The 26,242-nt window shown below is 38.9% G+C and overlaps 3 protein-coding genes across 7 annotated transcripts; 2 read left to right on the forward strand and 1 right to left on the reverse strand.

Moving 5' to 3' along the window:
• The first annotated feature begins 216 nt into the window (after nucleotides 1-216).
• ebag9 (estrogen receptor binding site associated antigen 9) lies at nucleotides 217-4,758 on the forward strand. The gene is made up of 7 exons (XM_049729548.2): nucleotides 217-364; nucleotides 758-852; nucleotides 1,300-1,381; nucleotides 1,713-1,865; nucleotides 2,330-2,440; nucleotides 3,162-3,253; nucleotides 3,439-4,758. Exons 2-7 carry the CDS (start codon nucleotides 770-772, stop codon nucleotides 3,554-3,556), a joined length of 639 nt encoding a protein of 212 aa, XP_049585505.1. The 5' UTR covers nucleotides 217-364; nucleotides 758-769; the 3' UTR covers nucleotides 3,557-4,758.
• Nucleotides 4,759-7,985: 3,227 nt separating this feature from the next.
• Nucleotides 7,986-16,094, reverse strand: sybu (syntabulin (syntaxin-interacting)). Of its 5 annotated transcripts, none has more exons than XM_049730232.2 (8): nucleotides 15,482-16,094; nucleotides 12,969-13,016; nucleotides 12,675-12,864; nucleotides 12,054-12,254; nucleotides 11,082-11,175; nucleotides 10,848-10,982; nucleotides 10,041-10,196; nucleotides 7,986-9,719 (listed from the first exon to the last, which is right to left on the reverse strand). In XM_049730232.2, exons 2-8 carry the CDS (start codon nucleotides 12,990-12,992, stop codon nucleotides 8,561-8,563), a joined length of 1,959 nt encoding a protein of 652 aa, XP_049586189.1. In that variant the 5' UTR covers nucleotides 12,993-13,016; nucleotides 15,482-16,094; the 3' UTR covers nucleotides 7,986-8,560. The 5 variants fall into 5 exon arrangements, with proteins under 5 accessions (XP_049586189.1, XP_049586193.1, XP_049586190.1 ...); XM_049730236.2 differs by having other exon boundaries at nucleotides 12,054-12,200; nucleotides 12,675-12,861; nucleotides 15,482-16,093; XM_049730233.2 differs by having other exon boundaries at nucleotides 12,675-12,861; nucleotides 15,482-16,093.
• A 1,593-nt stretch (nucleotides 16,095-17,687) lies between these two features.
• gdf6a (growth differentiation factor 6a) lies at nucleotides 17,688-23,996 on the forward strand. The gene is made up of 2 exons (XM_049730270.2): nucleotides 17,688-18,232; nucleotides 21,428-23,996. The coding sequence occupies exons 1-2, from the start codon at nucleotides 17,872-17,874 to the stop codon at nucleotides 22,378-22,380; spliced, it is 1,314 nt and encodes a 437-aa protein (XP_049586227.1). The 5' UTR covers nucleotides 17,688-17,871; the 3' UTR covers nucleotides 22,381-23,996.
• Nucleotides 23,997-26,242: the final 2,246 nt, after the last annotated feature.

Genomic DNA, 26,242 nt, shown 5'->3' on the forward strand with positions numbered 1-26,242 from the left:
AATAATAATAATAATAATAATAATAATAATAATAATAATAATAATAATAATAATGACAGAGGTTGCGACGTATTTAATTCACCAAAATATGCTGTAATTATTACAGCATATTTATTACAGTGTAATAAATCCTCAACGCCAGAATCTGTTTAATTTAAAAATTGAATGAGTAATTTTGATTAGTGACGCAAAAATATTTTTTTTTTTTCGCGAACTCCGACACTTAATGAATGGATGAATGAAGGCAGCTTTCGAGTCGTCTCTTATTTCCTTGTTCCTGCTCCTCCCAACTGAGCTCCAAGATGGCAGCTGCGCAAGAGAGATGAGCAACGACATTAGAGTTCTGTCATGAAACAGCAGCGGAGTATGTATTTCTTTCATGGTTGTGACCTCGCCGTCATTTAGTATCTAGCAAATTTAGTCACACTCCACGGGGCCACTGAGGGATTTGGAAATCAAATGATTTTCTATTGGCTAAGCTAGCATGCAGCATAAATGAACTTGTGTCGTCAGCAACACAAAAGGAAATATCAGCTTTGCATACGGTAATTTACGTTTGTGGCTGAATTATTGAAACGATCGATAATAAAGAAAACGCTTGCTGGTGAGCCTTGAAATGCACAAACGTTACATTCTATGTTCTCTTTACTACATTCGGTGCTTTGCTTGATATTGACATTGTTTAATATTACACTATAGTTGTTGATAGTTGACAGCAAATCCACAAGAATGATAAAAATGATTATTTTTTCACCAGCTCAATTTCGTCATGGCCATCACTCAATTCCGTCTGTTTAAGATCTGCACATGTCTGGCCAGTTTGCTGTCTTTCTTTAAGAGATTGATATGCAGGTAAGTGTTTACAAAAACTTTCAAACAAGCTATTTGGACAACTGTATCAGTATTATTCTAATATGATAGCTGTAGTGGTTGGGCATAAGTAATTGAACGATTTTCCCCTAACATATCCATCCATCCATCCATTTTTTGCACCAGGGATGGGCATCTTAAATGCTGGCAGAAGGCACAGTTTTTCATCACTGCTATTGCGGGGCCACATAGTACTTCCTAACCAAATGTATGACAAAATACTATTTCGAATATTAACTAAATTTGTGCAAACATGCATCATTTATTTTTTGACAATGCATTTTTCAATATAGTCATGTTTTTTATTTATGTATTAATTTGATTAGTCAAGGAGTTAATCTGGCTGTTGCAGCAGGCCTCCAGTTGCACATTGTTGTTTATCTGTTTAACTACTTCCCTTTTTTTTGTTATTGTTTGCCAACAAACTAGGAGTGGAAGGGGCCGAAAGCTCAGTGGGGATCAAATAACTCTCCCGACCACAGTGGATTTCTCATCATCCATACCAAAACAGGTTAGTAGTAAACTCTGTGAAATTAATCATCTACTATAGCCTGGTAAGAAAAGGACAGACTGTAAGATTTATTATCACAGTGTATTTCCCATTTGTGTTTGAAAATTCTTAAAGTTTCCCTATCCCACTCAGGGGCAAACAATTGTGAGTGTGTTCAAAGGCAGCGAATGTTACGTTCTCAGCAGGTTTTGTTCAAGGTCGCAAACATTCACCAGTATTTCTCTTGCGACAAGAATAGTAACAAAAACTGTTGGCGAACGTCTGTCAAATGTTTTGCGAACATTTCCGAACTCTGTGAATATTAGCACATAATTTTCCTCTCTGCATACAGCCAGATGTTGAAGAATGGAGTTCTTGGGATGAAGATGCTCCAACAAGTATTAAGATTGAAGGTGGTAATGGAAACGTTACCCCTCAACCCACTGAGAATGAAGAGCCCGACTACTTCAAAGACATGGCACCAACCATCAGGAAAACACAGAAGGTAGGCTATATCTTTATCATAATTACATCACAAAGAAATCTTTATAATTTTACATAATTATGATTTGATAATGCTGCTATATGAACTTTATCAAACATTTTAATGTTTGATAAGTGACTTGTTATTCACAGCTTCATTAAAATGTCATTGTTAAATTTAGTTATCAGGTATCACGTCAAATATGATGGACACGCTTCAGGAATTATGAATTATGAAAGTGTTTCTTGTAGATCGTACTATTAGACAAGGCACTGCCTTTATTTGCATATTTTTAAGTGTGATGAGCTAAAGATAAACCATCAGAGGTTTCTGCATTCTGTACCTATGCTGTTATTTAATAGATGGCAACATGTTGAGTTTAGTGAAGAAAAAAGTAAAAAATAAATCTGTGTAGTTGCAGATTCAAAGAAACATTTAATACTTTATAATTGCTGTTTTACGGTATGGCTTGTTCCACTTTGCAGATAGTGTTAAAGAAAAGGGAGCCATTGAACTACCTGGTGCCTGATGGGTCAGCAGGTTTCTCCAGCAGACTGGCAGTCTCTCAGGATATGATGACTTTCTGTCCACCTTCAGTGAGTTATCCTTTAGCATCTCTGAAGCTTCAGACATGCATTCTGTTTATAGCCATGAAAGACATGAAAGTGAAGGTAACGTTGAGTAAATGTAGGGCTGCAACTAATGATTATTCTAATAAATGATTGATTTGTTGATTTTTTTTCCAATTAATGAGTTTGTTTTTTAAAAAAAATCCATTCCTTAATTAAAAATAATTGACATTTCACACAGGCAGTGTGAAAAGGTGCACAATGGTTGTGCATGAACATAAGAGAACTTAAAGTCAAATTCGGATTTAAAAAAGTAGGGGGAGTAAAACTTTAGCTCAAGCTAAATATGACATAGACCGACACACAAAAAAAACATACAAATGCATGCCATAAAATAGGTGCTAGAAATTCTTTGGTTTTGTCATTCACGGTCAGTTGGTCATTACACTATGTCTGTCTTACTCTGAACAGTTGCATCAAGATTTTCAGGCTTCCCTACAACCTCACCACCTCTTAGAAATTCTAGTAAAAGTATTCATATGATGTGTTCTGTTTTTAAATAGCACTCCATTTGATGCGTGACATGAAAAGAAAAGTTCGTAGTTCATTTAGTGGCAAGAGTCCACCTTTATTTCGTTACCAAACCGGGCCTGTGGGTGGTTGTGTTGTTTGAATGCGAAAACAGAACAGTGCGATTTCATTCTGTTGTATTTATGCTGTTGAATACTCAGTGTTTTTTTTTCTACAGGCAGAGCTTGGCGAAATGGACACCTGGCAGGGGGACACCAATGCTTGGGAGGAGGAGTCTGACGCCACCTGGGAAGCAGAGGAGGTGCTTAGGTAAAGCATCTATTACTGTACATACAGCTGATGGGCATGTATGTTCACTCTGACCAGTAGATAGCAGCATGTACCACTACTGTGTATTAATAAGGTGACAAAAATAGGTGACGTTTGTTGCACTCAAACTCACATGAACATGTTTTCTGATCTATATATCTTGTAAACTGTAATCCTTGTAACAGACAACAGAAATTGGCTGACAGAGAAAAGCGGTCCATGGAGCAACAGAGGAAGAAGATGGAAAAAGAGGCTCAGAGGATGATGAAGAAAGAGCAGAAGATGGCGGTTAAGCTTTCGTAACATTTGCCAGTGCTCAGTTTTGAGCCAGAGGATCTCAAGGGAAAGACACTGAATCAGTTGTGAGTTTGTTTAAAATCATCAAACCATCCAAAGTTCTGCAAAGTGCTGCACTGCTACATTTTCAGTCATCTGTTCTTGTCTAGCCGCTTTTCTCGTCCATCTTTGAGTTACAACAATTAATCCTTGGGCTTGCTCACAAACTGCATTTTCTACCATGTTTGTGAGTCATTTGCTCTTTAAGAATTTCAATATCTATCCCCTGTCTATTAGGTGTATGTGCTAGTAAGCACAGGTCCTGGTCAAGGTGTGTAAATAAACTCAAATCTGTATTGTACAACTTTTTCATATATGGTGTACAATTTATTTTCTTTATCTTATTTTTAACCACACTGGTTAAAAAAGAGGTGTAATTATTTTTAAGAATCGCTGTTTATCTGTGACATTGGTCTGCTTAATTATTGTTTTTGTTTTTATGTTTCATTGCTTAAAAGGTTTAATTCCTTTGCAAAATCAGTAATTAAAGACAATAGCATACGCTGTCTTGTAATTTAAAGCTGTGGGTTCCTATGGTAACAACATAGCTATTAACATGAGCTTCAGACTGTGATGGAAAAATATGCAGTCACTATCTAGTCAATATTACAAATACAAACCCCATGGACATTGTGTAAAGCATAAAAACGGATCACAATGATTTTCAAAATCAGTTTCAACCCATATTCAAATGAGATATTTTTGTTCAAATTGATCAACGTTGATATCTCTCAGTTTGAGTTTTTGCTTGCAACATGTTCCAAGAAAGCTGGGACAGGGGCATATTTACTGCTGTGTTGCATCGCCTTTCCTTTTGAAATCACTCAATAGGTATTTGAGAAGTGAGTACACTAAGTTTTAAAACTTTGTAGGTGGAATTCTATCCCAGTTCAAAAGCCAGCATCCGTGATGATATGGAGGTGTGTTAGTGCCGATGGAATGTCAACAGAGACTGTTGAACAACTGAAGTTGGACTTCAAGCAAAAATGGGAAACAATTCCACCAACAAAGCTTCAACAATGAATGTCTTTACTTCCCAAATGCTTATTGTGTGTTGTTAATAGGAAAAGTGATGTTACTCAGTGGTAAACATGCCCATAGCTCAAGGTTTTTGCAACATGTTATAGGCATTAAATGTAAAATGAGCCAATATTTGACCCTCACCCACCCCCTCAAAAAATAATTTGACCTAAAATTTCTCAACTATGTGACATATTCAATTGAATATAGGTTGAAAAGAATTTGTAAGTCTGTTTTTATTTCACTTTTACACAACATCCTAACTTCATTGGAATCGTGTTGTATAGATGCCATTTATGAGGAATAGATCATTTTCAGTAGCTACATAACTTATTATAGCCCCCCATTTGTGATTAGACTTTCACTGGCAGCCTTTGTGAAGTGAAATTTACAATTCTGTGGTTTGCAGTCTTGGAAGAGATTGGTGCGAAATCAAGGATCGCTTAAGCATACTGGCAATTGTTATTCAGCTTTAGTAATAAGACTATGACCAGGTTTGAATAAAGAAAGCAAATCTTTACAGCAGCAGCCTTTGTGAATCTACTACATTCTGAAGCAATAAGCGCTCCCTGTTTAAGTGGTTTGCATGGTGCTTTTGGTGTGTTCAATCAAAGAAATTGATTTATGGTATATGTATTCTTTCTGATGTACATTACATTGTTTTGCTTTGACTATTAAAAACAGGACTGTTACTAAAGTCATCATCAAATATGCTCTTGCAGCATTTTGATAAACGTGTAAGATTCAGGTGAATAATATGCTTTTTAAATAAATTGAGTTGTAACGGATGTTGTAATGACCAAACACAGTTCTGTAACAGAGTTTGCAAAGAAAGATGCTGCAAATGAAAAATTGAAATAATGTAAACTGAACAAGAAAAAGAATTACATTTTTATTTTGTAGGTGTGAAGTTTTCTGCTGGCTGTAATAATACTGTCAATTAGCAGCAGTATAATAATTTAAAAAAGGTGGTATTTAAAGAAAATTCATTTTTTAAGTTGCTTTACAACTTTCACATCAAGCAAACAATTTGGAATTTGAAGGTGGGAAAAATAAAAACGAGTATTTTGTATGAATGAAGTGTTGAAAACTTTATTCGATAACTTTCAAAAACATTTAAGCATTAATGTAGTATTTTCGATAACTCAGCCGTGCACAGTGCACATTAGCGACGGTGAGAAAACTTCTTTTTTTTTTAAACGTGACTTTAAAATAAAAAATTGTCAGCCTGCTTTTATTAATTTGGCTCAGATCAGATAATTATTGTAAATGTGGTACAGATTCAACGAATGACATTTTCAGAAGTGAATGGTCAGTATGAATATTTCCTGTTTGGCCTTGAAAGTCATCTGATCATAATACAAGCCTACCATGGAGGGTGTTACAGCATCTTTTGACTGAGGCTTGATGCTTGCTGAACTAAGATATTTTGATGATATAACATGAAGATAGCACAACATGGCAGAGTGCAATGACGTCACATTAGGATTACTTCCTGTTACTTCCTTTATCATATTTTTCTTGTGTATGTTAGACTTGTCATTAATTACATCATGACTGAATACAAGTGTTGGTAGACAGAAATAGTAGCTGATGTGGCACTAACCTGGTTTGTTTGCAGATTTACAGTTCCAGAGACAACCACTTAAGTGGATATCAAGCTGTCCTGATTTTCCCCAGTTCTTCGCCCCAACTAGAAAAAGGGCATTGCAAGAACAATTCAGATCTTCCTTTTTTTCTTTCTCTTTTTGCAGTCTATGGCAAGGTTAATTAGAGGGTGATTAGGTTGATAACCTTAAACAAAGAAAACATTGAATTAGTTCAGGAATTGCATACATATACCAGAAAAATATGAAGCATAAGTAACTAAGTAAAAGAAAATGAGCAACTGAACTCAGCATTTAAACATAAGCATATGCAAAACAAAAAGATCCACTTTGCCTTTGTGAATACTTCAAATTGATTGAGCCACTCAAAGTTCAGATAAACACAGCTTGTTGCTCAAACCAAACATTTCAAACAAACTAAGCATTAACCAAACTTAGAACTATAGCATCCAAGTCTATTTCCTACCAGTTGTGTTTGACCAGGAACTGAGGAGTCTCTTTGTTTTTGCTTTGCTTTCTCTGTTTAAGCATTTTTTTCTTTCACTAACAGGCTTTTCCTTGTTTGTTCCCCCAGCTGAGCTCACATGCTGATCTGTAGACAATATGCCCCTGGCATCTGAAAGGAAGTTTGTTGAATTGTGATGTGGCTGATTTTTCTCTTCCCCCTGCAGGTCTGGAGGGGGACTCGTGGATATTTTGACTGAATGATCTCTGCCTCTGTTAGTTGACGTGACAGTGGATTTAATGCACTTCACCCTGTTGACGCTTAAAAGATGTGAAAAAAAATACTGCAAAAACTTTTATCCAAGCTGAACAGGCATGGGAATGCTGTTTGGGTAAAGTCTGGATAGCTCCCTTTTATATATTAATGCGAACGTCTTAAATAATTTAGGATTTTTGCCAACTTTTATGGGCCTCTTACATAAGAGTGATGTACAGTGGTGACTTGAGACACTAGTTCAATTAATTGTTTCATAACCATGCTCATCACTCAAAAACACCCCAGTGGGCATCTGATGTCAATTAAATATCAATATGACACGAGTCAGAATCAACAGTGTTTGACATCATATTGATCTTATATCAAGCACGTTTTCAATACAAAATGTATGTCAAATTGACATCAGATCCCCACTGGGACTTATCCCAAATCATCTTTCCCCACAAAAAAAATGAATGGAAATGGCATTCATCAAAAGCCCATAAAAATGTTATATTGTTTACATTGGTTTGTGTTCAACGCCCACTGTGTAAAAGTAGGCATCGAGTCTGTAGTGGCTCTTTGGAAGCTTATATGAATTAAAAATATATATTTCTCAAAGAGTACTATGAAACACGTTTTGAAAGTACTGCACTTGTGAATTTGCTAGTGCCGCATGACAGCAGACTGGGAAATGAAATGAGCATAAGCCGAATCGCTAAAGTGCTTGTGGGACTACCAAATGGGCACTATGCACACTAATGCCCATTTTGAATGAACTTTACAGGTTTGAGTCAAATGCGTCAAAAATCTGAAGCACTTCATTTTTAGTTTGACAAACTATAAGTGCAAATCTTAAAGCATCTGATATGAAAAATTCTTCACTATGCTGCTTGTTTCAAAGACAGTTAAGATCACTACGACCACACAGCATTTATATCTGTTTTAATTTTGCTTACAAGAAAAAAGATGAATGATATGGCTCATTTCGAAATTCTAGCTGGAGTCACTCAAGTGTCATGGTACCACATTAATTTGTGGAGCTAGAAAAAAAGGGCAGGAGTCTAGGTACTGTATTAATCATGCTTTAATAATATACATGGACATCTGATGCAAACCACGGGTACAGGTATTGCACATATAGGCACAAACTGTCATTTGCTGTGAAACATCAACTTTCAGTTAACAATACAAAAGGGTCAACTTACAGTAATAAATCTCTGCTTATCTGGGGGAAGAGAGAGAAAAAATGTATTTTACATTAAAGCTTTGGCAGAAGGATTAAAGTTCATTTTTGGACAACTCAACATTACAAAACTGATACAGACATTCCATCTTTTGTTTCCCAAAAATTGAACAAGTGCTTTGATTTTCAGCAAGGATGACCTGGGACAGTATCTATAAAACAATAAGAAAAATCATCTACCCAGATGATCATCTTATTGATAAACTATAAATAAACTATACACTCATTAATAAATATTCCCTTCCATGTCATTTTTCTTAAACTCATAGTAAATATAGTGATGGACTCACAACAGCGGAAAGGTGTTCAGGAAAAGCAAAAAATATAGGTATTTATTCTCCAAAATGCTTAAGTGCTTCTAATTCAAAGTGAGCTGTGTGCCTGCAAGTCGGAAGCCACTATACGTCTGGCTTGTGAGCAATGTGACGAAGGGAGTGCAATCCCACGATGCAACAGCCTCTGATGAGAGCGGCAATGTTGACTGGAGTGCTTTTATCCACACCGTGTCGCGAGTATAGCCAAGCCACTGTGGGGAGCACAGGTGCCGCGACGGCAACCAGATCTACCAGAAAACTGTTGCTCCAGTATTGCTTGGTGATCACACCCGATTCTGGTGAAGGATGTTGTTTCTCTGTGCTCACCTCAAAATCCAGCTCATCCATGAACCGCGGGTTCTCCACCAGTTCTGAGTCGCCCATGCCTGAGTCAGTTGTGATGACTTTGCTGTCAAGTGGGGTAGGGGTCAGCATGTTGGGTGGGGGACAGCTCAAGTCAGGGAAATGTGCAGAAGTGGCTGTAGGGGTGTCCAGGTTTGGGAGAGCCAGAACAGTGCTGGAGATGGACAAAGTCTGCCTTCTACTCCCTTCAAGTTGGAGAAGCTGGTAAAGGAGAGCCTGAAGGTCATGTGACATCAGCATTATGTCAGTCTGGAGATTCTTATCTTCGGTCTTCTTAACAGGGCATGAAACGCAGCTGTTGATAGTAGCTGGTATGGCTGGTGGAGATGGATTGGATATTTCCGATAATATGGACATTCCAAAGCCTGATTCGATCACAGGTTTCGGCTTGTTAATGGAGTCCAGATGAAAACCTACTGGAGTGGACATGAAGACCTGCTCCAAAATATCACCTCTGTTGGCCATCTCGTCATTTATTAGTAGCCCACTGTCAGCCATGGCCTCCACCCCTTGATCACCTAGCTCCATTCCAATTTCTTCATCCCCAACTATCTTTTTCCCAACTCTATCAGGGCTTTGAAAGAGGAATTCCTGTGTGTTGTCTTCTTGAAGGTTGGCACCACTCTGAGCAACTTCCATGCTTTGCAAGAGGGCCTCCAGCTTCCTGTTTTGGATGTTGATGTCGATGAAGTACTTCTGTATTCCCTTATCTTTTTCCATCAGGCTGCTCTTCATGGTCTCCACAACCTGGCGCAGCTGTTTGATTTCCTTACGGGCTTCTTTGAGGGACAGTTGGGCCTCAACCCGGTGACACTCTTCCTCAATCCAGTCTTCTCTCATTCTGCTGAGTTGGCCTTTGAGATCCACAATTTCTGCCTCCCTAAAAAAATAACAAAAACATTCACTGTCATTTGAAGATAATGAGGAAGGCATTGCATGACTTTCCTGTCGACTGCCAACTATCTCGCACTAGCCAAACTGAGCACTATGCAATATTCATTCCAAAGCTGAATCCAGAAGAAAGTTTCATGCAAGACCAAACTCGAGCATTGTCATGACATTTGCGGGGGGTTTAGGTAATTTAGTCAGTCAGTCGAGTGGAGCTTCAGGAGGTGGCTATTACATCACATCTACAATCTCACATCTATGACGCCCAACACACACATAATTAAAATCACCACTACACTGGATGCTAACTCACCTGTCATGAACCCTGCTGTCAGATTCCAGTAGCTTTGTTTTCAGGTGTCTGATGACCACTTCTTTTTGCTGCAGAGGGGTGAGGTATTGCTCAGGGTTGGGGGGTCTGACTCCATGGTTATCGCCACATGAATGGTAGCGGCTGAAGTTTACTCTCCTGTTGGGGAGAGAAATTAATTTAGAACAAAAATAAACAAAACACTCCAACCATTTATTATAAAACACTGAAATCACTGCATGCAATAGGTAATTTGTCTGAAAGGGTTTTACCAGGACAGATGTTTACTGGAGCCAGAGAATTACTGTCTGATGCTGGATTACTGGCATGCAGACAAGAGACAGAATTCTAGTTTATCTAAATACATGATAGGGCTAGAATCCTAAAAAATAATCCCGACACCAATTGTATGCCTGGCATGATTCTCCAATAATGTGGGTTTTTTTTCCTGTAGAGGATGAGTAGGAGGAATTGGGGGCAAACTAGTCTCTTTCAACTGTACAATTTCCTGATAACCTGAGACACTTGAGGCTTTGATGAAAGTGTTCTGCCTCTCATCCACAAATAATACAATTGAAATAAACAAAGAAATGTAGTGAAACAAAAGATGCATGTTCTTTATTGCTTGGGAAAGTGAAAGTGTGGGACAACTTCACAATCAATGCCCTCGTCATCTCATGGATTGATCTAGTATGCCCCCCACACCCTTTGCCCTAAATAAAATGAGTTAGTGTCAGCTTTCATGTGACTGTAAACAAGATAAAGTGTTAAAAAAACAGCTTGACATATTACAAATATGAAAATATGAACCTGGATGTAGGGCTGGAGTTACAGCTGCTACTATTGGTTGACGATGCAGCTCTGGATGGAGTCTGGTAAGGAGCGTATAGCTCTGCATCACGGTTGGAGGACGGGCTCCCTGCTGGTTTGAAGACTGGGAGCAAACTGATGTGGGCAATGTGAAGTAATGCAAAAATCAAACATTCTTCCACATCTAATGAATTAAAAACTTGGGAGTGCAAAAGAACATTAAAATCGGGATACCTGCGAGAGAGAGTCTTCTTTCCAGATTTGGTGAGGCTCTCTCTTCTCTTTAGGCTCCCTGTACTGCTGGAGGAGCTAAAATCTGCCTCACTTCCTGCATGAGGAAGAATTGTGTTACCAATTGCTGACTCAAATAATGCTTGCTTTGGTTGTCAAGTCATCAATGTGCATCGAGAAAACAAGCGCAGCGGTTCTGTCCCAAATGCTGTCACAGCCGGTTGCAGGATTGACACGAAATGATTATCAATAGACAGATTGAAGCTAAAGGCAAAAAATCTGACATTTAATTGAAAATAAAATGTCATCCAAACCTGAGAGGCAGCTCTTGTTATCAAACAAAACCATAGTGCTGTGACCAGTGATGACTGTGTCAAACTAATTGGGCAAAAACATTTTCTCCACCACTTTGGGAGTCGGCTGAAAGTCTGTTCACATTCACCCAGTCAAGTAACCTCCCACTAATCAGCCTAATTGCCTAAGCCCCAGAACATTTTCCATCGACAATCAATTTATTCCTCCATGGAGTTTTGTTTCACAAACTGTGTTTACAGATTTAAGATTTTTTTTTTTTAAAGATTTTGTTTGTTTGTTTATTTCGAACATTAAAGAAATACAAGAAAAAAGTAAAAAAGTACAGAAAATGATAACTCCATAGTACAATAGAACATAAAAAAAAGAAAAAATAATATTGCATTATAATTTTCCCTTTATCGTAAATTCATGTTTGTTCAAAAGGAAGTAGAAGGAAGCCTAAGCTAATCTGATTTAAGATGGAAGAAGAGGGATACGATAACTTCCCCCAAAGTTAAACACACACGAGTAATGATTTTCTCCTTTAGTTGGCACCGTTTTTGTAAGATGCTGATACATTTGTAATTTCATGGAGATAGTTTGAGACTGGAAAAGTTTTCTTTTCAAACAATAAATAAGCAGAAACAAAGCAAGATAATCTAGTTTTGCTTCTTCCTTTACCTCTGGTTTTCATGGCCGACCTCAGCGCCTTTTTGTTCTTTGGTGTACTCCGTGGTTCACGACTGCCCTCAGCCATGACTCGTACCCTCTTCACTTTGGCCTTACGCTCGGGGAGTGTTGGCGAGCTGTGGGCACTCTCCTCTGAGCCTGACGGAGTTTTGGAGGGGGACACAGACTGACTAGTGGGGCAGCCGGTGTCATCTATATTGTAGATAGGCACACAGACAGTAATAACCAAAACCAGACACACGAGAGCTTGACCTTAAGCACACACACACACACACACCTTTAAAACTGCTGGGTTAAAAATTGGACTGACCCAGGAAGGTGGGTTAGAGAAGTTGTTTTGCAAAAAATAAATAGGGGTTGTTTTGTACAAAAAAAATAGTTGTTTTGTTGGGCTGGTCCAATTTTCAACCCAATTTGGGTTGTTTTTGACCCAGTTTTACATACTATCTATGTATATCACTGTATCTATATTTATATCTACATTGATATCTATGTACCACTCGCTCAAGTAAACAGACAGACAGACAGACAGACAGACAGACAGACAGACAGACAGACAGACAGACAGACAGACAGACAGACAGGACAGACATTTGGCACAGAAATTCTTACCCGAGTAAAAACTGTTGGTGCTGATTGTTCTTTTGGAGTGAGCTGAGCTGATGTCACACTCTTTGCCCTCCTCCTCTGAGAAAGGAGAGTCAGAAAGAGGAGAGCCATTGCCCTTTGGCTGGAAGGGATGGAGGACCAAACGTGGGATGCGACTCCGAGGGCTTCCTTTCTGTGGAGACTTCTTTTCCTGCTTGTATGAAGTTCACATCCATTGAGTGCCATTTGGTGTCAATATGTACTGTAGTACACTAAACATACCAAAATATGTCTAACAGCAAATTCATAACGACTAACCTCATACTCCTGGAATGGTCCCATTGCGTTTCATGTAGTAGATTCTCACTGATCACACATACAAAAAAAAAAAAAGTTTTGAACTGCATTTTGAATTGAAGTGACAAACAGTAAACAAAGAAAAATTACACAGGCCAGTACAGATATCACAAGAAGTACAGAGCCGACACATTCTAATATCGCCACCTTATGAAACAAACTGAGTATTGACACTAAAATTCTAAAAGGGCATCCTTATTGCATTTCACACTATCTCAACGCTCTTTTCTAATGATCGGATTGAACCAGGATACACTTAAATCCAAATTCTAAATGTATTGAATTAAATGCCGACAAAAGCCTTACAGCTTTAATGATGATACAAGGATCGACCATGTGTGCTCAGTTCCCACTCAGATGGCGAGTTCCCACTCAGATGGCGAGAATGTGATTGTGAATGATCATTTTTCAATATGTGAAGTGATCATTCCAGGGTGGGTAGCCTCCAATTCTCGGTAAACAGAATATGTGATATCAAAAATTAATGGGTGGACAAATGACTTTTTTTTTTCGCTTTTACCCACTCAGAATGACAAACCTTAGGCACAGATCCCAGATGGGCAAGAGTCGAGTTACACCATTGAATGGTTGACAGTCTTTAGTCAATCTATAATGCATGGTTTGGGGTTGTGAGGGGCAGTCGAAGAACCCGTAGAAAAGCAACGCAAGTATGAGGGGAACGTGCACACTCCACGAATGATTTCAATTTAATTTTTTTATTATGTAAGGCCAAATTTCCCCACAGAAATCACATCACTGTCCACCTAACCCATAAGCAAAAACAGAAAATGTTCATATTAAGGTGGAATTTTGGCATTAAAATAAAACAAAGACCGAAGTAGAAATCAACTCTCCATGGATTAACTCCCCCCACACACAGCTAAACAAAGAACAAACATTTTGAATTAATGCTGTGAAGCTAAATAATGCAGAATGTCTTCTCATGCTTGAATAAAATCTATTGTGTCATCACTTCTGGTTTGTTCGCTGCACTGCTTCTCAGCAGCTTTCTTTAATGGGTCAGTTGCATAAGTGCAGATGTGATGCATCTTTCAATGCTCCTATGATGTAATTGACCTCGAGATTTTTGTCCTGCTTGGCTCTTATCTAAAATGTCCGGTCTATACTGTATATTCGTTATTTTTTATCTGCACCAATACATATTTATTGAGATTATAATATGCATTTATGTATCAACCATTTAGTGGCCAAAAGTAAATCAGATGATTTTGTATGTGGATGATGATAGCTTTTTAAATCAAACCACAAAGGATGGCAAAAATAGAGCAAGGTGCCATGGGATTGAAACTCAATTTTTCATTGTCAGACTTCAAAATAGAACAGAGATCTAGGTGACCTCCATTATGTATTTTAGATTCAATATCCTCACCAATCCAAGTACCATGGTACATGATCAGATGCACAACAGAATCAAGCAGAGAAAAGCATTTACCCCGGTGCCCTAGCAACAGTCTTAGCAACAAAGGGAATGCTGAGGAAGGGAGCATTTCTGTCCACATTTACACACCTTGTCAATTTCTTCAGCTCATCCTTATACTCTTTCTTTCATTAGTAATGTTGAAATGTTAAGTGTGGGTGATACCAATTGACAAAAAAGAGAGGCTTTCACATTCTGCATGCCTTTCATTCTGTGTAAACAAACTGATTTGTATGTGCACGTTTTAAGCAGTCTAGTTGTAAAATCTTTTAATCCCCTCCAATCCAACTGCTTTCTAATGATGATCCACACATGGACTCATGTCAAGCTGTTTATCTCTTGATTCCATCAATTCAGTCAGCCCCCTGTGTTAAATCGTTCATATTTGGACATCACGAATGATAATCAACTAGTACAATGTGAATTTACGTAAAGCCTGTTATGCTTGCATTAGATTTTCTGCAAGTATGGTACAAAGTAAAAAAAATAAATAAATAAATAAATACGCAACTCTGAGATTGTGGACCTTGAAACAGATGCCGTCATCACATCATACTGTCATACTGAGACAGCAATGCTTTTGAATCATCCTCATAAAACTCTTTCTCTCTCTCTCTCTCTCTCTCTCTCTCTCTCTCTCTCTCTCTCTCTCTCTCTCTCTTAGGCAGATAGGTGTCATCTCACTATTAGACTGTTGCAATAATTCTGAATTAATTACTAACAACAGCAAAAGGGGACTTCAACTTATTTTTCAAAATGTCTGTCTTCTTTTGTAACTCGTTATTCAATTTGTTTCCTTTGTATTGATGCCCCACCTAGAACAATTAAATGTGTTTTCCCTTTGGAATAAACACATACACAACCGAATTTATTTCAGACCGGTCTCCAAATAGTACCATTATTTGCATCGTCATAATAAACAACATAGACCCCCCCCTCCAGCCCCCACACACACCTGTTCTTATGTGCGCAGTTCATTTGTTCAGAAACATCCCTACAATATTCTTGATACAAATGTCTCCATCAATATGCTCACCTGATGTTTTGCAGTGGTCCCACGAAGACGGTTACGTCGCACAAATACACGTCCAGTATCTTGTACCAGGTTGTGTTCTACAGTACAGATGGATCCGGAGAGGACATACACCAATGGACCTCTGACTGTGCGCGCACATGATGACGAGCATCCTCTGGGTGTTACATAACGCATTAACTCTTGAGTCGCCCTGTGAGCTGCGCAGGGACAAAGATGAGCAAATATGGAACGGCACATGTAATCCATCCCATGGGATCAGCATCGAGATCAAGAATCAATAAAATAACGATTGCATAAATGTTACAAGTTAAGAACACGAAAATATTTTGATGCCATTCAAGATTGCTCTCCATGGTACTGAACGACGGGTTGTGGGGTGCTCGTGTCTTATGGCTTTTATGTTCGTTCTCTATTCATCGTTGTAAATAAACTCCGCAGATTCAAATAAGACAATGATGCTTTGTTTTGGCAAACACGACGCTGCAAGGTACTGATGACTATTGGTCAACGGAACACGTAAATCTAAAGAAAACATCTAAAACTGCCATTCTCATCCTATCCGTCCTATCGAACCTATTGCATGTGGGTGCTCATCATTTGAAAGCGAGCTAAAGTGGACTGCCATCAGAGTCTTAATGGTCGCTGGGTGGAACTGAGTGAAATGTCAGCACGTAACCAAACAAACAACGTTTTGACGTCACTGATGTCCTCTGCTGGAAGTAACGAGTAATGACTTTTTCCTCAGCTGAGGTCGCTAAAGCCCTAAAAAAACAACTCACCAATTTTGTTCGTTTCTGGTCACGTAATTGTATTGTGGTTTACATGAGTGATATCCAAATACTATTATAATATTATGCCTTCCCTCGCCTTGAGTATTCATCAGATGCGTGTGTCTCAAGAAATTATCCAATTTAATTTATTTGGTTTATAAATAATCAATTTACGACGGATAATATTCAACATATTTTGCATATCTGTATGGAATAGAGAAGCCTTATGTCGCATAGTGTAAGCGACGTGATAGAACAACAAAATGCTCCTCCACTAGATGGCAGAAGGTACAAAATAGTATGCATATATCCCTTCCCATGAGCTCTTTGTTTGGAGATCTTTATAATAATAATAATAATAATAATAATAATAATAATAATAATAATAATAATAATAATAATAATAATAATAATAATAATAATCTGTAAATACCATGAAACAAAACTGAAATTCGGAACTCTTGCATGGTATCCAATCTATCTTTTAATTAGATTCATAAATGTTTTCAGTACAAAACAAAACAAGAATTGACCTTGCTGTTCCACGATTGCGTGTGACATAATAGGTATGTCTACTTACTCAAAGGCACTAAGTATATAAATTCATCAATTTCAGTACTTTGTTTCAAAAAGTAAAACTATGCAACTATAGTATTTCAAACACGTGCACAAAGACACTTTTCTATTTCTAAGACCCTTTACTGTTTCTTGAGAGGAGTATGAGACGTTTAATTTATCAAACGTTACCAACGTTTGCAGTTCATTTCAATGGTGAACAATGAGACACTAGAGGTCGCTGAAGCCATTCTAAACGCATGTTTGTCATTGACCAGCTGTACTGCACGGGACTCCGATGTTCTGTAAGTTTGGCAAGGATCGGTGCACTCAATTCTGTTAATTAATGGGATGCTAAATCCCCCTTCATAATATGCAGGTGTACAGTGACCAACAAAAACAAGAAAAGTACATGGAAATATATTTTGCCATGATTGCATAATCGATAATGGTTATTTTGACACAGGTTTATGATCACTAGTAAGTACTTTTCAACACTCTAGACGTAAAATCTTATCTAATCTGATCGGATATGTCCTTGGAGGCTTAAGATAAAGACCATTATTGTCCCCATCCCATATACATTTCGGACTCAAGACTATTTTACTCTTTCATTAACGTGAAGAATTCTGCTGATCCCACACGAGTCGTAAATCATCATTTATGAATGTGGTTTTATTTTAATGGCATTGGAATATTTGTAGGCACGCATATTTTTGCATGTTTCAGGCTCTATCAGGGAAACAATAAATAAATGAGTTGCGAAACCACAACAAAAACTTTCCCACATGGATTCCCGGGTCGCTAGTATGGCCTTTGGCTCCGTGTTTGCAAGTGGATGTCATGAAATTGGGAAGCACCGGGCGACCGTGGGGGCGTGTTTCAATCGGCCTAACAGGCTCTGCTCTTGTGTGGAGTCCAGAGCGCAAAACGCACTTCTCGAGGGCGCAAAGCAATCTTACACCCTGACGCGCAGACCATCTCCGGCTCAGGCGGACCCCTCCATCCAAGGGAAGGAAAATACGAATCTTTCGAAATTCGACGTCTCCCCCTCACCCTCCAGCCATGTTTGCATTTCGAGTTGTTACGCTTTATGTGGGCCTGCTCCTTCTTTTCCTTTGGAATATACCATGTTTCCAGTCAGCTGCTATCATCTCTCCCTCTAGCCCGAAGAGGAACAGGGGAGCCAGGCTCCCTCATCAGGGCGGACAAAGGTCAACCAAACTCCTAAAAGACATCTTCGCCTCTTCTCATCATATGACGGGCCAGCATAAAGAAGACCTTAAGGACGATGTCGTGCCGCACGAGTACATGCTCTCCATTTACAGGACGTATTCCGCAGCGGAGAAGCTCGGACTAAACGCGAGCTTTTTCCGCTCCTCTAAATCTGCCAACACCATAACAAGTTTCGTGGACAGAGGAACAGGTTGGTTTGGGGCCGCGGCCAGCTCTGTCACATTAATCTTGCAAAGTTTTCTTTATGGTTGAACTACCTGGCATAAAAAAATAGAAGAAACTCTGCGAATTAGAAAATTGAGAAAACCATGCAATTGCGGTTGGATTCATTTGCGGATACATCATTTTCTCACAAGCACAAAACTTTTTCCTCTTAATCTTTCGCGCTAGCTACTACACTTAACCCCTCGGTAACACGACAGTAAAACACTAATTGAGACGCTCTCTAAACGAAGGTTGTAAATCAGTGTCAGTGCAGGCTTAAAAAAAAACTCCACGGAAATGGGAAACCAAATATTCCGCAACACTTTTGGTTTCAATGCACAACACCGTCAAATATCCATGGAAATTAATTGACTGCAGACAGTCTATGGAGAGAACTACATGGGTGCGAGTAACAGGTGTTTGAGGCATTAATAGTGTGGTAGCAAGTGTTTGGTGATTGTTATTTCAATATTGCAATTGAAATACAGGCAGTCAAAAATAAAAATTATTACAACTCTCCGTTCAACATTTAACTCGCTTTTCTATAGCCAGAAATAAAAAGTAAATCATATGGTAATTCCAGCTCCATCGTGAGATGCAAAACGAACTCAAAACGAGATTTTAACCTTGTGCTTCTTGCTGTGTGAACGGATGCGATGGGACTGGGGTGGGGTGGGTGGGTGGGGGGTATGTCGCACTCTTCGCCGGTGATTGTGATGTGGCGTGTCAGTGGCTCTGACCCCGAGTCGAGACCCTCTGGGAGCCGCATGGCATCGAACAGTTGATTGGGGTATTTGAGCTCAGTCATCTAATTGAGTGTTCATGTCATAACATATCAAACACTGTCTTCTTCCGTATTGACCCAAAGGCCACGAGGATGCATAACCAAATGAACGACTTCGCCGGGGGAAAGGTAAAACAACAAAAATAATAACCATTTCCCCTGCTGTGAAGTGATTTGTATTATTTTATTGTTGTAGCAAATTCCCTCACCAATTACAATCCATTATGGAAAATAGACTGCCTCACGTTCAGCTTTGTTTTTTAAGGGTCCTCACAAAATCCCTTAAGTGTTGCATTTTATTAGGGAACCTGCAGCAGTTAACTCAACTGGGAATAAAACTCAAGGCAAAATTGAGGCCTGCTTATATGCACAAGCATGCGCTCCGCCTTTACTCACCAGCCCATTTTTAAGTGTTATTTGCAGATTATAAATACGATTTTTATTGGACTCAATATTATTTTAAAAATAAATAGGCATGCATAATTTAAGGCTATACTTTTGAATGTAATTTCAAGATTACAAACGTTTCAAAATTCTATAACCACTGTGGTGTCATTATATCTCATTTTATTAATTGCCATTGAAATATTGAAAAATGTGATTTGCATTTGTTGAAATACGACAAAAATTGCGTAGAAAGTAATCTAACGGAATCTCGATATTAAGAAAACCTGGTACATTCTGGTCTGTCAACACGAATATGTCAGTAATTTCAACAGGCTGTTCACCCAGTCGGTTCAAGGGCCATTTTAAGGGGGATGTTGTCGTTGGCAAGATGGGATGAAATATAAGAGGGGAAGTGCTTTAATGAGAAAGGTGGGAATTCAGGCTGTTAATTATTTGGTGAACTTGTATTCGATTTTGTTTAAGGTCTTGTTAAAAAAAGGTAGAAAAGAAACGTAATGCAGACCAGACGCGCAAGTCACAGAAACAAGCACAAGGTTTCAATCTGCTTTTTACGGTTTTCCTCGGCAGGGTTCACGGAGGGAAACTGACAAGTAGAATCAAATATCTATTTAGAATAGCTTGAACAAATCACAAGTGTGTACGCACGCAGCCTTGTCACTTTTATTTTTCCAAGAAGTTTGATATTACGCTGCATGGTCAACCCAAGCAAGCGTTCATTCTAACGTTTTTTTTCCTTCTCAACCAGAATACACAGTATTTAAACAAAGTAATATGCATGTTTTACGATTTTACGTGCTAAAATAGGCCTATGTATTTAAAAAAAAAAAAAAAAACGATTGTCGCGCCATACACCAATGATTATTCTTTCGCTCTCGTTTTTAAACTTATATTAAAATCGTGTGTTTTTCGAGTCTGCCAGGCTATAAATCGACCATATAGGTCAAATATTTGCTTTAGGCTTTGCAAAATTTTGTTTTTTCTTAACAACAGCGTCACATTGATGGAATATTATCCCCCCCCCCCCCCCCGCAGTGCTCTATAATGCATTGTGTATTGTTGCCTTTGAGCAGCACAAACTTACCCCAACTTTTTTGTTGTTGTAAAAATCGACAATACTCTTTAAAATATATACGTAAATAATGAATAAATGCAAATGGTTAAATTAATTTCGATATCGCACAAGAACCAATGAAGCCACGACTATAAGCATAATTTGAGAGCGATGGCAATTTAAACGAAACATGTCGTTAATGATGTCGGCTAACGTTTGAGACATGCGTCCTTAAAGAAAACAAATGACAACAAGCAAAAATAGATGTTTTTACAAACGGCCTGGAAGGCTGCGTGCTTTGGAAATCTAGGTTCATTTTGAACCCAGATGCGCGATTTGCTAGAGTATGAATTAAAAGGTGTCAAAGACCGAAAGTTTGGAGCTTGCAGGTTTGCAATAAATAATGAGATAAATAAATGAATAAATAAACATACAAATAAATATAGATACATCATTTAGTGATCAACATTCCCCAAACGCAGATGCAAGTGTATTTCATTGATCATTTAACAGGCGCACAATTGATCAAGAAATGACTTCAAAATACTAAATTATGTATATGGTGCGCTTTTTCATGAAATTGCACGTCTCGATGTTTTTTATGTCAATACACGGTCCATTTTATTCAACTTGTGCCTCTGTAAGTGACCAAACTTTTGCGCAGAACGGTAAAATACATAGCTATTCAAGTATAGTAAAACACTTATTATTATAATATTTTCGCATTAACACAAAATTTCAATGTATATAAAGAGAATGTTTTTTAAGCACAAAATGGATAAAAATAATGAATATGTGTTTTTCTATCAGGTTGGTTTAGTGTGGGTTTTGGAGGGGGGTGGAGCTAAGGCCTCTGTGAGTCCCCTCCCTCCCCCATCTGAACACTGTACACCCTAAGTGAATCTGACTGCAATTATTTTCTTCTTTTATCCTTGCAGACGATCTTTTGCACCCTCCTCTGCGAAGACAAAAGTATCTGTTTGATGTCTCAACCCTTTCAGACAAAGAGGAGCTGGTTGGGGCAGAATTAAGGATATTTAGGAGAGCGTTTGGAGACTTACAGACGACAGGCCTATACCACATCCAACTTTATCCCTGCAACTCTGATATGCTGCTGGACTCCAGACTGCTGGACCCTTTGGACGCTACCAAGTCCAGATGGGAGGTTCTGGACGTTAAGGACATGTTTAAATCTCTTAAACATCATCATCATCACCATCATGAACATAAAGGGCACCATCTCTGCTTTCAGCTCAGAGTCACTCTCAGTAATTCCGACAAGGAGTTGGACCTCAGGGTGCTGGGTCTGGACAGGAGCGGGCGGTCCCAGCAGGAGAAAGCCATCCTGGTGGTCTACACCCGCTCTAAGAAAAAGGAGAACTTCTTCAACGAGATGAAGGAGAAGATTAAGTCACGGAGGTCTATCAAGGAGATAGAGGTGGTGAGAACTTCAGCGGAGGAGGAGGTGGAGGGGGAAGGTACGCCCCTCAGCAGGGTCAAAGGGGAGGGGCCCCGGAGGCGGAGGAGGACAGCGCTGAGCAACCGCCATGGGAAAAGACACGGGAAAAAATCCAAATCCAGGTGCAGCAAAAAGGCGTTGCACGTGAATTTCAAAGAGCTGGGCTGGGACGACTGGATCATCGCGCCCTTGGACTACGAGGCATACCACTGCGAAGGAGTGTGTGATTTCCCGCTCAGATCTCACCTGGAACCTACCAACCATGCCATCATACAGACTCTAATGAACTCCATGGACCCCAACAGCACCCCTCCAAGCTGCTGTGTCCCCACCAAACTGAGCCCAATCAGCATCCTGTACATAGACTCGGGCAACAATGTGGTGTACAAGCAGTATGAGGACATGGTGGTGGAGCAGTGTGGGTGCAGGTAGCGGCCAATCAACTTAACATGATTTTTTTTTTTTAAAGACAAACCTAAAAATCCATGACGATAAAGGTCGAATGGGTGGAAGAGTCCTTACAGGATACCTCAACTCGTGACATCCACATGGGACGCTTGTTGTGATACTTGCTTATTTATTCTAATTCACTGCTCACAAAAATGCACACTCTCTGCCTTAAAGTGTTATTTCCCAACCATGCAAAAGTTCCTAGTCATCAAACAGGCCCTTGTTTCCCAGAGATGTGTTCATTGTGTGACAAAATCCCATTGGATGCCACCGTGCACCTGTTCGTGCTGTGGCTGTAGAGCACGGAGGCTTTTTGGCTGCCAGCGTTTGGACTTGCAAGCTCTTGTCGTGCAATCCTGTCGGTAGGGCCGACTCTTTTGGGTCTGCATCCAGCTCATAATTGCCTCTGTCCGGCTGGAGCCATTGAAGCCTGTACAAGTGCATGTTTTGAGAAAAAAAAAAAAAAAAAAAAAGAAATGAAAGGAGATAGAATGTCACACGCACACAGGCACACACAGAGTCAAAGAAGAGGAGCTAATGCCTTCAAGAGATTTTTGCCTGACTGCAGACCGGGCTGGAGGCGCTATGAGGGTTAGCGTGTGCTTTTGTGGACAGAAAAGGGCAAAACGGACTTGCTGGCCCTCTGTTTTTGTAAAAAGATATTGTCTAAAGCACACACATGAGGTGAACCTTTTTTTTTTTCTTTTTGCTCAAAAGTCTGCATCGTTATGAAATGCACTTCCGCAGCTTACTGCGCCAAGAAGATATTTGAACGTTTGGTGAGGAAAATGTAAAATGAGAGACTCGCAAATGAAGCGATTTTAAAATGCACATTAGCTTTGAATGCACTGCTGTTCATTATTTTTGAGCTGTAAATATTTTGTATAGTCGATAACTTTACAAAGTGCTCAGAATGAAGAAATGAGAGAACTGCATTTCTTTGTACATATACAAAATGCACTCAAATCGGTATAATTTCTATTCTATAATTATTTTATTATTTGTGATGTACAGAGTTTCATGATAATCATATATTTCTTACATTGATAAGAGTAATTTAAGGTGTATTCAATATTTTTTTTTTTTTTTTTGCAGAGGGTGGAAAATACCATTACTGTCTACCTCATCATTGCGTATTGGACCCGAGTTTTGAGGTGCATTCAGTGTAAAGAGCTTATACAGTATATAACAGATAATCTATATTCATATTTTAATGGATCCACTCCCTTACTGTATAAATAAAATTCAAAACCAAGTCCACAAGCCTTGTATTTGGATTAATTCCACCCTCATTTTGTTTTGTGTATTAAAACCAATAAAACATTGTTGGACATGTGTACTACAGTGAAATAGGAAAAGTCAATTATTTGTCTCATTTTCATCTCATTTCAGTATTTTAAATTTGTGTGGATCAAAATGTTTATTCCTTCCAGAAGTCACGAGTATAAAAATACGATATGACTTTATAAAATGTTGTAGTCTTTAATAATACTTCCAATGTCAGCAATGTGTCAATGGCGCTCAGTATGAAATGTTATGAAAAATGAACACACCAAATCATGCTCGAGTATCAATTATTAAATGTATAGTTGGATATACTTAGCAGGTCTTTGTTGATGCTTATAGTTCACAAGGTCATGTAAAAACTTATTGGCACTATGAGCGTTGTTTATTGTGGTCTGTGACAAACAAATCCTTGAATAACTTGACAGGATTACTAAAGACAAAAAATAAGCAATTGGATTCCAAATATTTTTAACCTTGTGGGTGTTGTGTTTTTAAAACACAAAATATAGTGGCAGTTAAAAGTTGAATTCCATGTATGATAAGTCACGTACTTTGTGAGTCTAAGTGATGCTATCACGTCCATGCATACTTAAGATAAAAACCAAAAAAAAGGATCAATGGTGCCCTTTACCATTATTATCATCCTTCAGTTTAGACTGAATGTAATTTTAAGGAAAATAAAACCACAAAGTTCCAATTAAAGAGATGAAGACGATTTAGATACAAGTTAGAACTGACTATTCATTATTAGAAGTATTGCCAAGTATTCAAGCTAGTTTATTTTGATCATTTGGAAACAGTCAATCTTCCAAAACAGTAATTGCCATAAATGCCTTCACACCGCTTTACACAAAAGCCATTTTGCAAACATCACCATAGACACATGGTGACCGTCCAAGGGGATGGTGGTGGTGATCCACAGCCTGACTGTCACTGATATAGCACTGAATGTTCGAAAGCCCATTTATTTCCCAATGAATTAGCTCGCCTGGGTTAAGTTTACTTAACACTTTAATGTTTTCCAATCTGTGGATGAAAAAGTTGGAGCGAAAGGGATTGCTCCCATATAGGCTATCGACCTTGGCCTGGAAACAATTAGGAAATTGCTTTGAAATGTTATATGTTGTCCAGACTCTTGTACAGTATCATGTCACTCCTCACATGCTCGTGAGGGGGAAACAGAGGATGCTAAGTGCACTCTTTAGCAGGCGCGGCAAATGACTGACACAACAACCATCCCCTTGAGTATAACCAAATGGCCTTCCAGGCTATATGTCTGGAACACCACAGCCATGGTGCTACTTGAGCCTCGCTATCTTCTCCCGCAAGCATTCTGGGAGATAGTTGGCACCATCATCGTTAGAAATGAGAAGAAGTAACAAAGACAGATTAAGCGACAGAGCGCTAAATTACTGGCGCAACCTTTTCTTTTTGATTTATATTTATTTGACAAGTTTTCTGGTGTAGGGTGGAGGGGGGGCACTGGCCGAGAGGTGAGACCGAATGTGAAGGGAACAGTTAAATGGTGATGAAAGGGAAAGGAATGCTTTGTTTACCCGCTCAATCCCCCTCTCCTTAAGTTAAATGTTCCAATAAAACTTCTTCATGACAACCGCCGTATTGTCCCTCCAAAGTCGAGAGACCAAAAAGAGAGTTGTGTTTATTTGAAACTTGGTTTGGGTGTATTAGTCCAAGCAAACCAAAATTGGCAACAAGACGGGTTCTTTTCAAAAGAAATGTGGAGAATGTATAACACAAATAGTCTTGACACCCCACATCTGTGTGTGAAGGCTCCTCTTTAGGGCAGTGGTAGGATCCAAAACGAAAAAAAAAAAAAAAGATCGGCATTGTGATGGTTTGAGTGGGAAGCCCGGGAGCCTCTCCAAGATACAAAAATCATCTTGGCTCATTGAAAATGTGAATGCTCCTCATTCTTGACCTTGCCTTTATCAGCCATTTACTCATCAGGATGGACATACAATACATCTTGCTGATAACCTACATACCTGAGACATCTAAAGCAAGTGGAACTATGTTAGCTGGGAATCAAGAGGCATCATTACATCTATTGTTTGGATTTTAATTCAATAAAATACATCTTACTAGCAGAAACATATAAAAGAACTTGACACTTGGCCAAGGCCTGACTTTCATATTGATAAAATCCAGCACAAGCATATTTTCAGTAATGATGTTTCTCATTAGAAGGGTTCTTGGCAAGAGAAGGATTCAGTGTTCTCTTGTGCCTTGTAGTTCTTGTTGTTAGTTAGATGATACCATGGCTCTCTTTACAATAAATTTGACGCTCTTTTTATTGACACAAGGTTCAGAATGGGGTTTCAAACAATTACACACATGACTAAAGGCATGTACGCACAATTATGTGTGTGTGTCTATGTAAGTATTATGAGTGGACAGAAGGGCTGCAGTGCACACAGATGGACAGATGAGGGATTTCAGCAGAGCAGCAGATGCCTGAAGTGACCATTTCTCCTGCCTTTCATTGAACCATTGGCTCCAACACAAAGGCAGGGGTGGCCCTAAACATTAAATACAC

This window comes from Syngnathus scovelli, chromosome 9 (genome assembly GCF_024217435.2).
Source record: "Syngnathus scovelli strain Florida chromosome 9, RoL_Ssco_1.2, whole genome shotgun sequence".
NCBI classification, from domain to species: Eukaryota; Metazoa; Chordata; class Actinopteri; order Syngnathiformes; family Syngnathidae; genus Syngnathus; species Syngnathus scovelli.

Bases quoted from the DNA above. Each gene is read 5' to 3' on its own strand.
- ebag9 (XM_049729548.2), top strand. From the start codon at position 770: ATGGCCATCACTCAATTCCGTCTGTTTAAGATCTGCACATGTCTGGCC. The intron at 1,866-2,329 runs GTAGGCTATATC...TCCACTTTGCAG, and splicing joins CCATCAGGAAAACACAGAAG to ATAGTGTTAAAGAAAAGGGA. The intron at 2,441-3,161 runs GTGAGTTATCCT...TTTTTTCTACAG, and splicing joins TGACTTTCTGTCCACCTTCA to GCAGAGCTTGGCGAAATGGA.
- sybu (XM_049730232.2), bottom strand. From the start codon at position 12,992: ATGGGACCATTCCAGGAGTATGAG. The intron at 12,865-12,968 runs GTTAGTCGTTAT...ACTTCATACAAG, and splicing joins GACCATTCCAGGAGTATGAG to CAGGAAAAGAAGTCTCCACA. The intron at 10,983-11,081 runs GTATCCCGATTT...TGCCCACATCAG, and splicing joins AAGAAGACTCTCTCTCGCAG to TTTGCTCCCAGTCTTCAAAC.
- gdf6a (XM_049730270.2), top strand. From the start codon at position 17,872: ATGTTTGCATTTCGAGTTGTTACGCTTTATGTGGGCCTGCTCCTTCTT. The intron at 18,233-21,427 runs GTTGGTTTGGGG...TTATCCTTGCAG, and splicing joins TTTCGTGGACAGAGGAACAG to ACGATCTTTTGCACCCTCCT.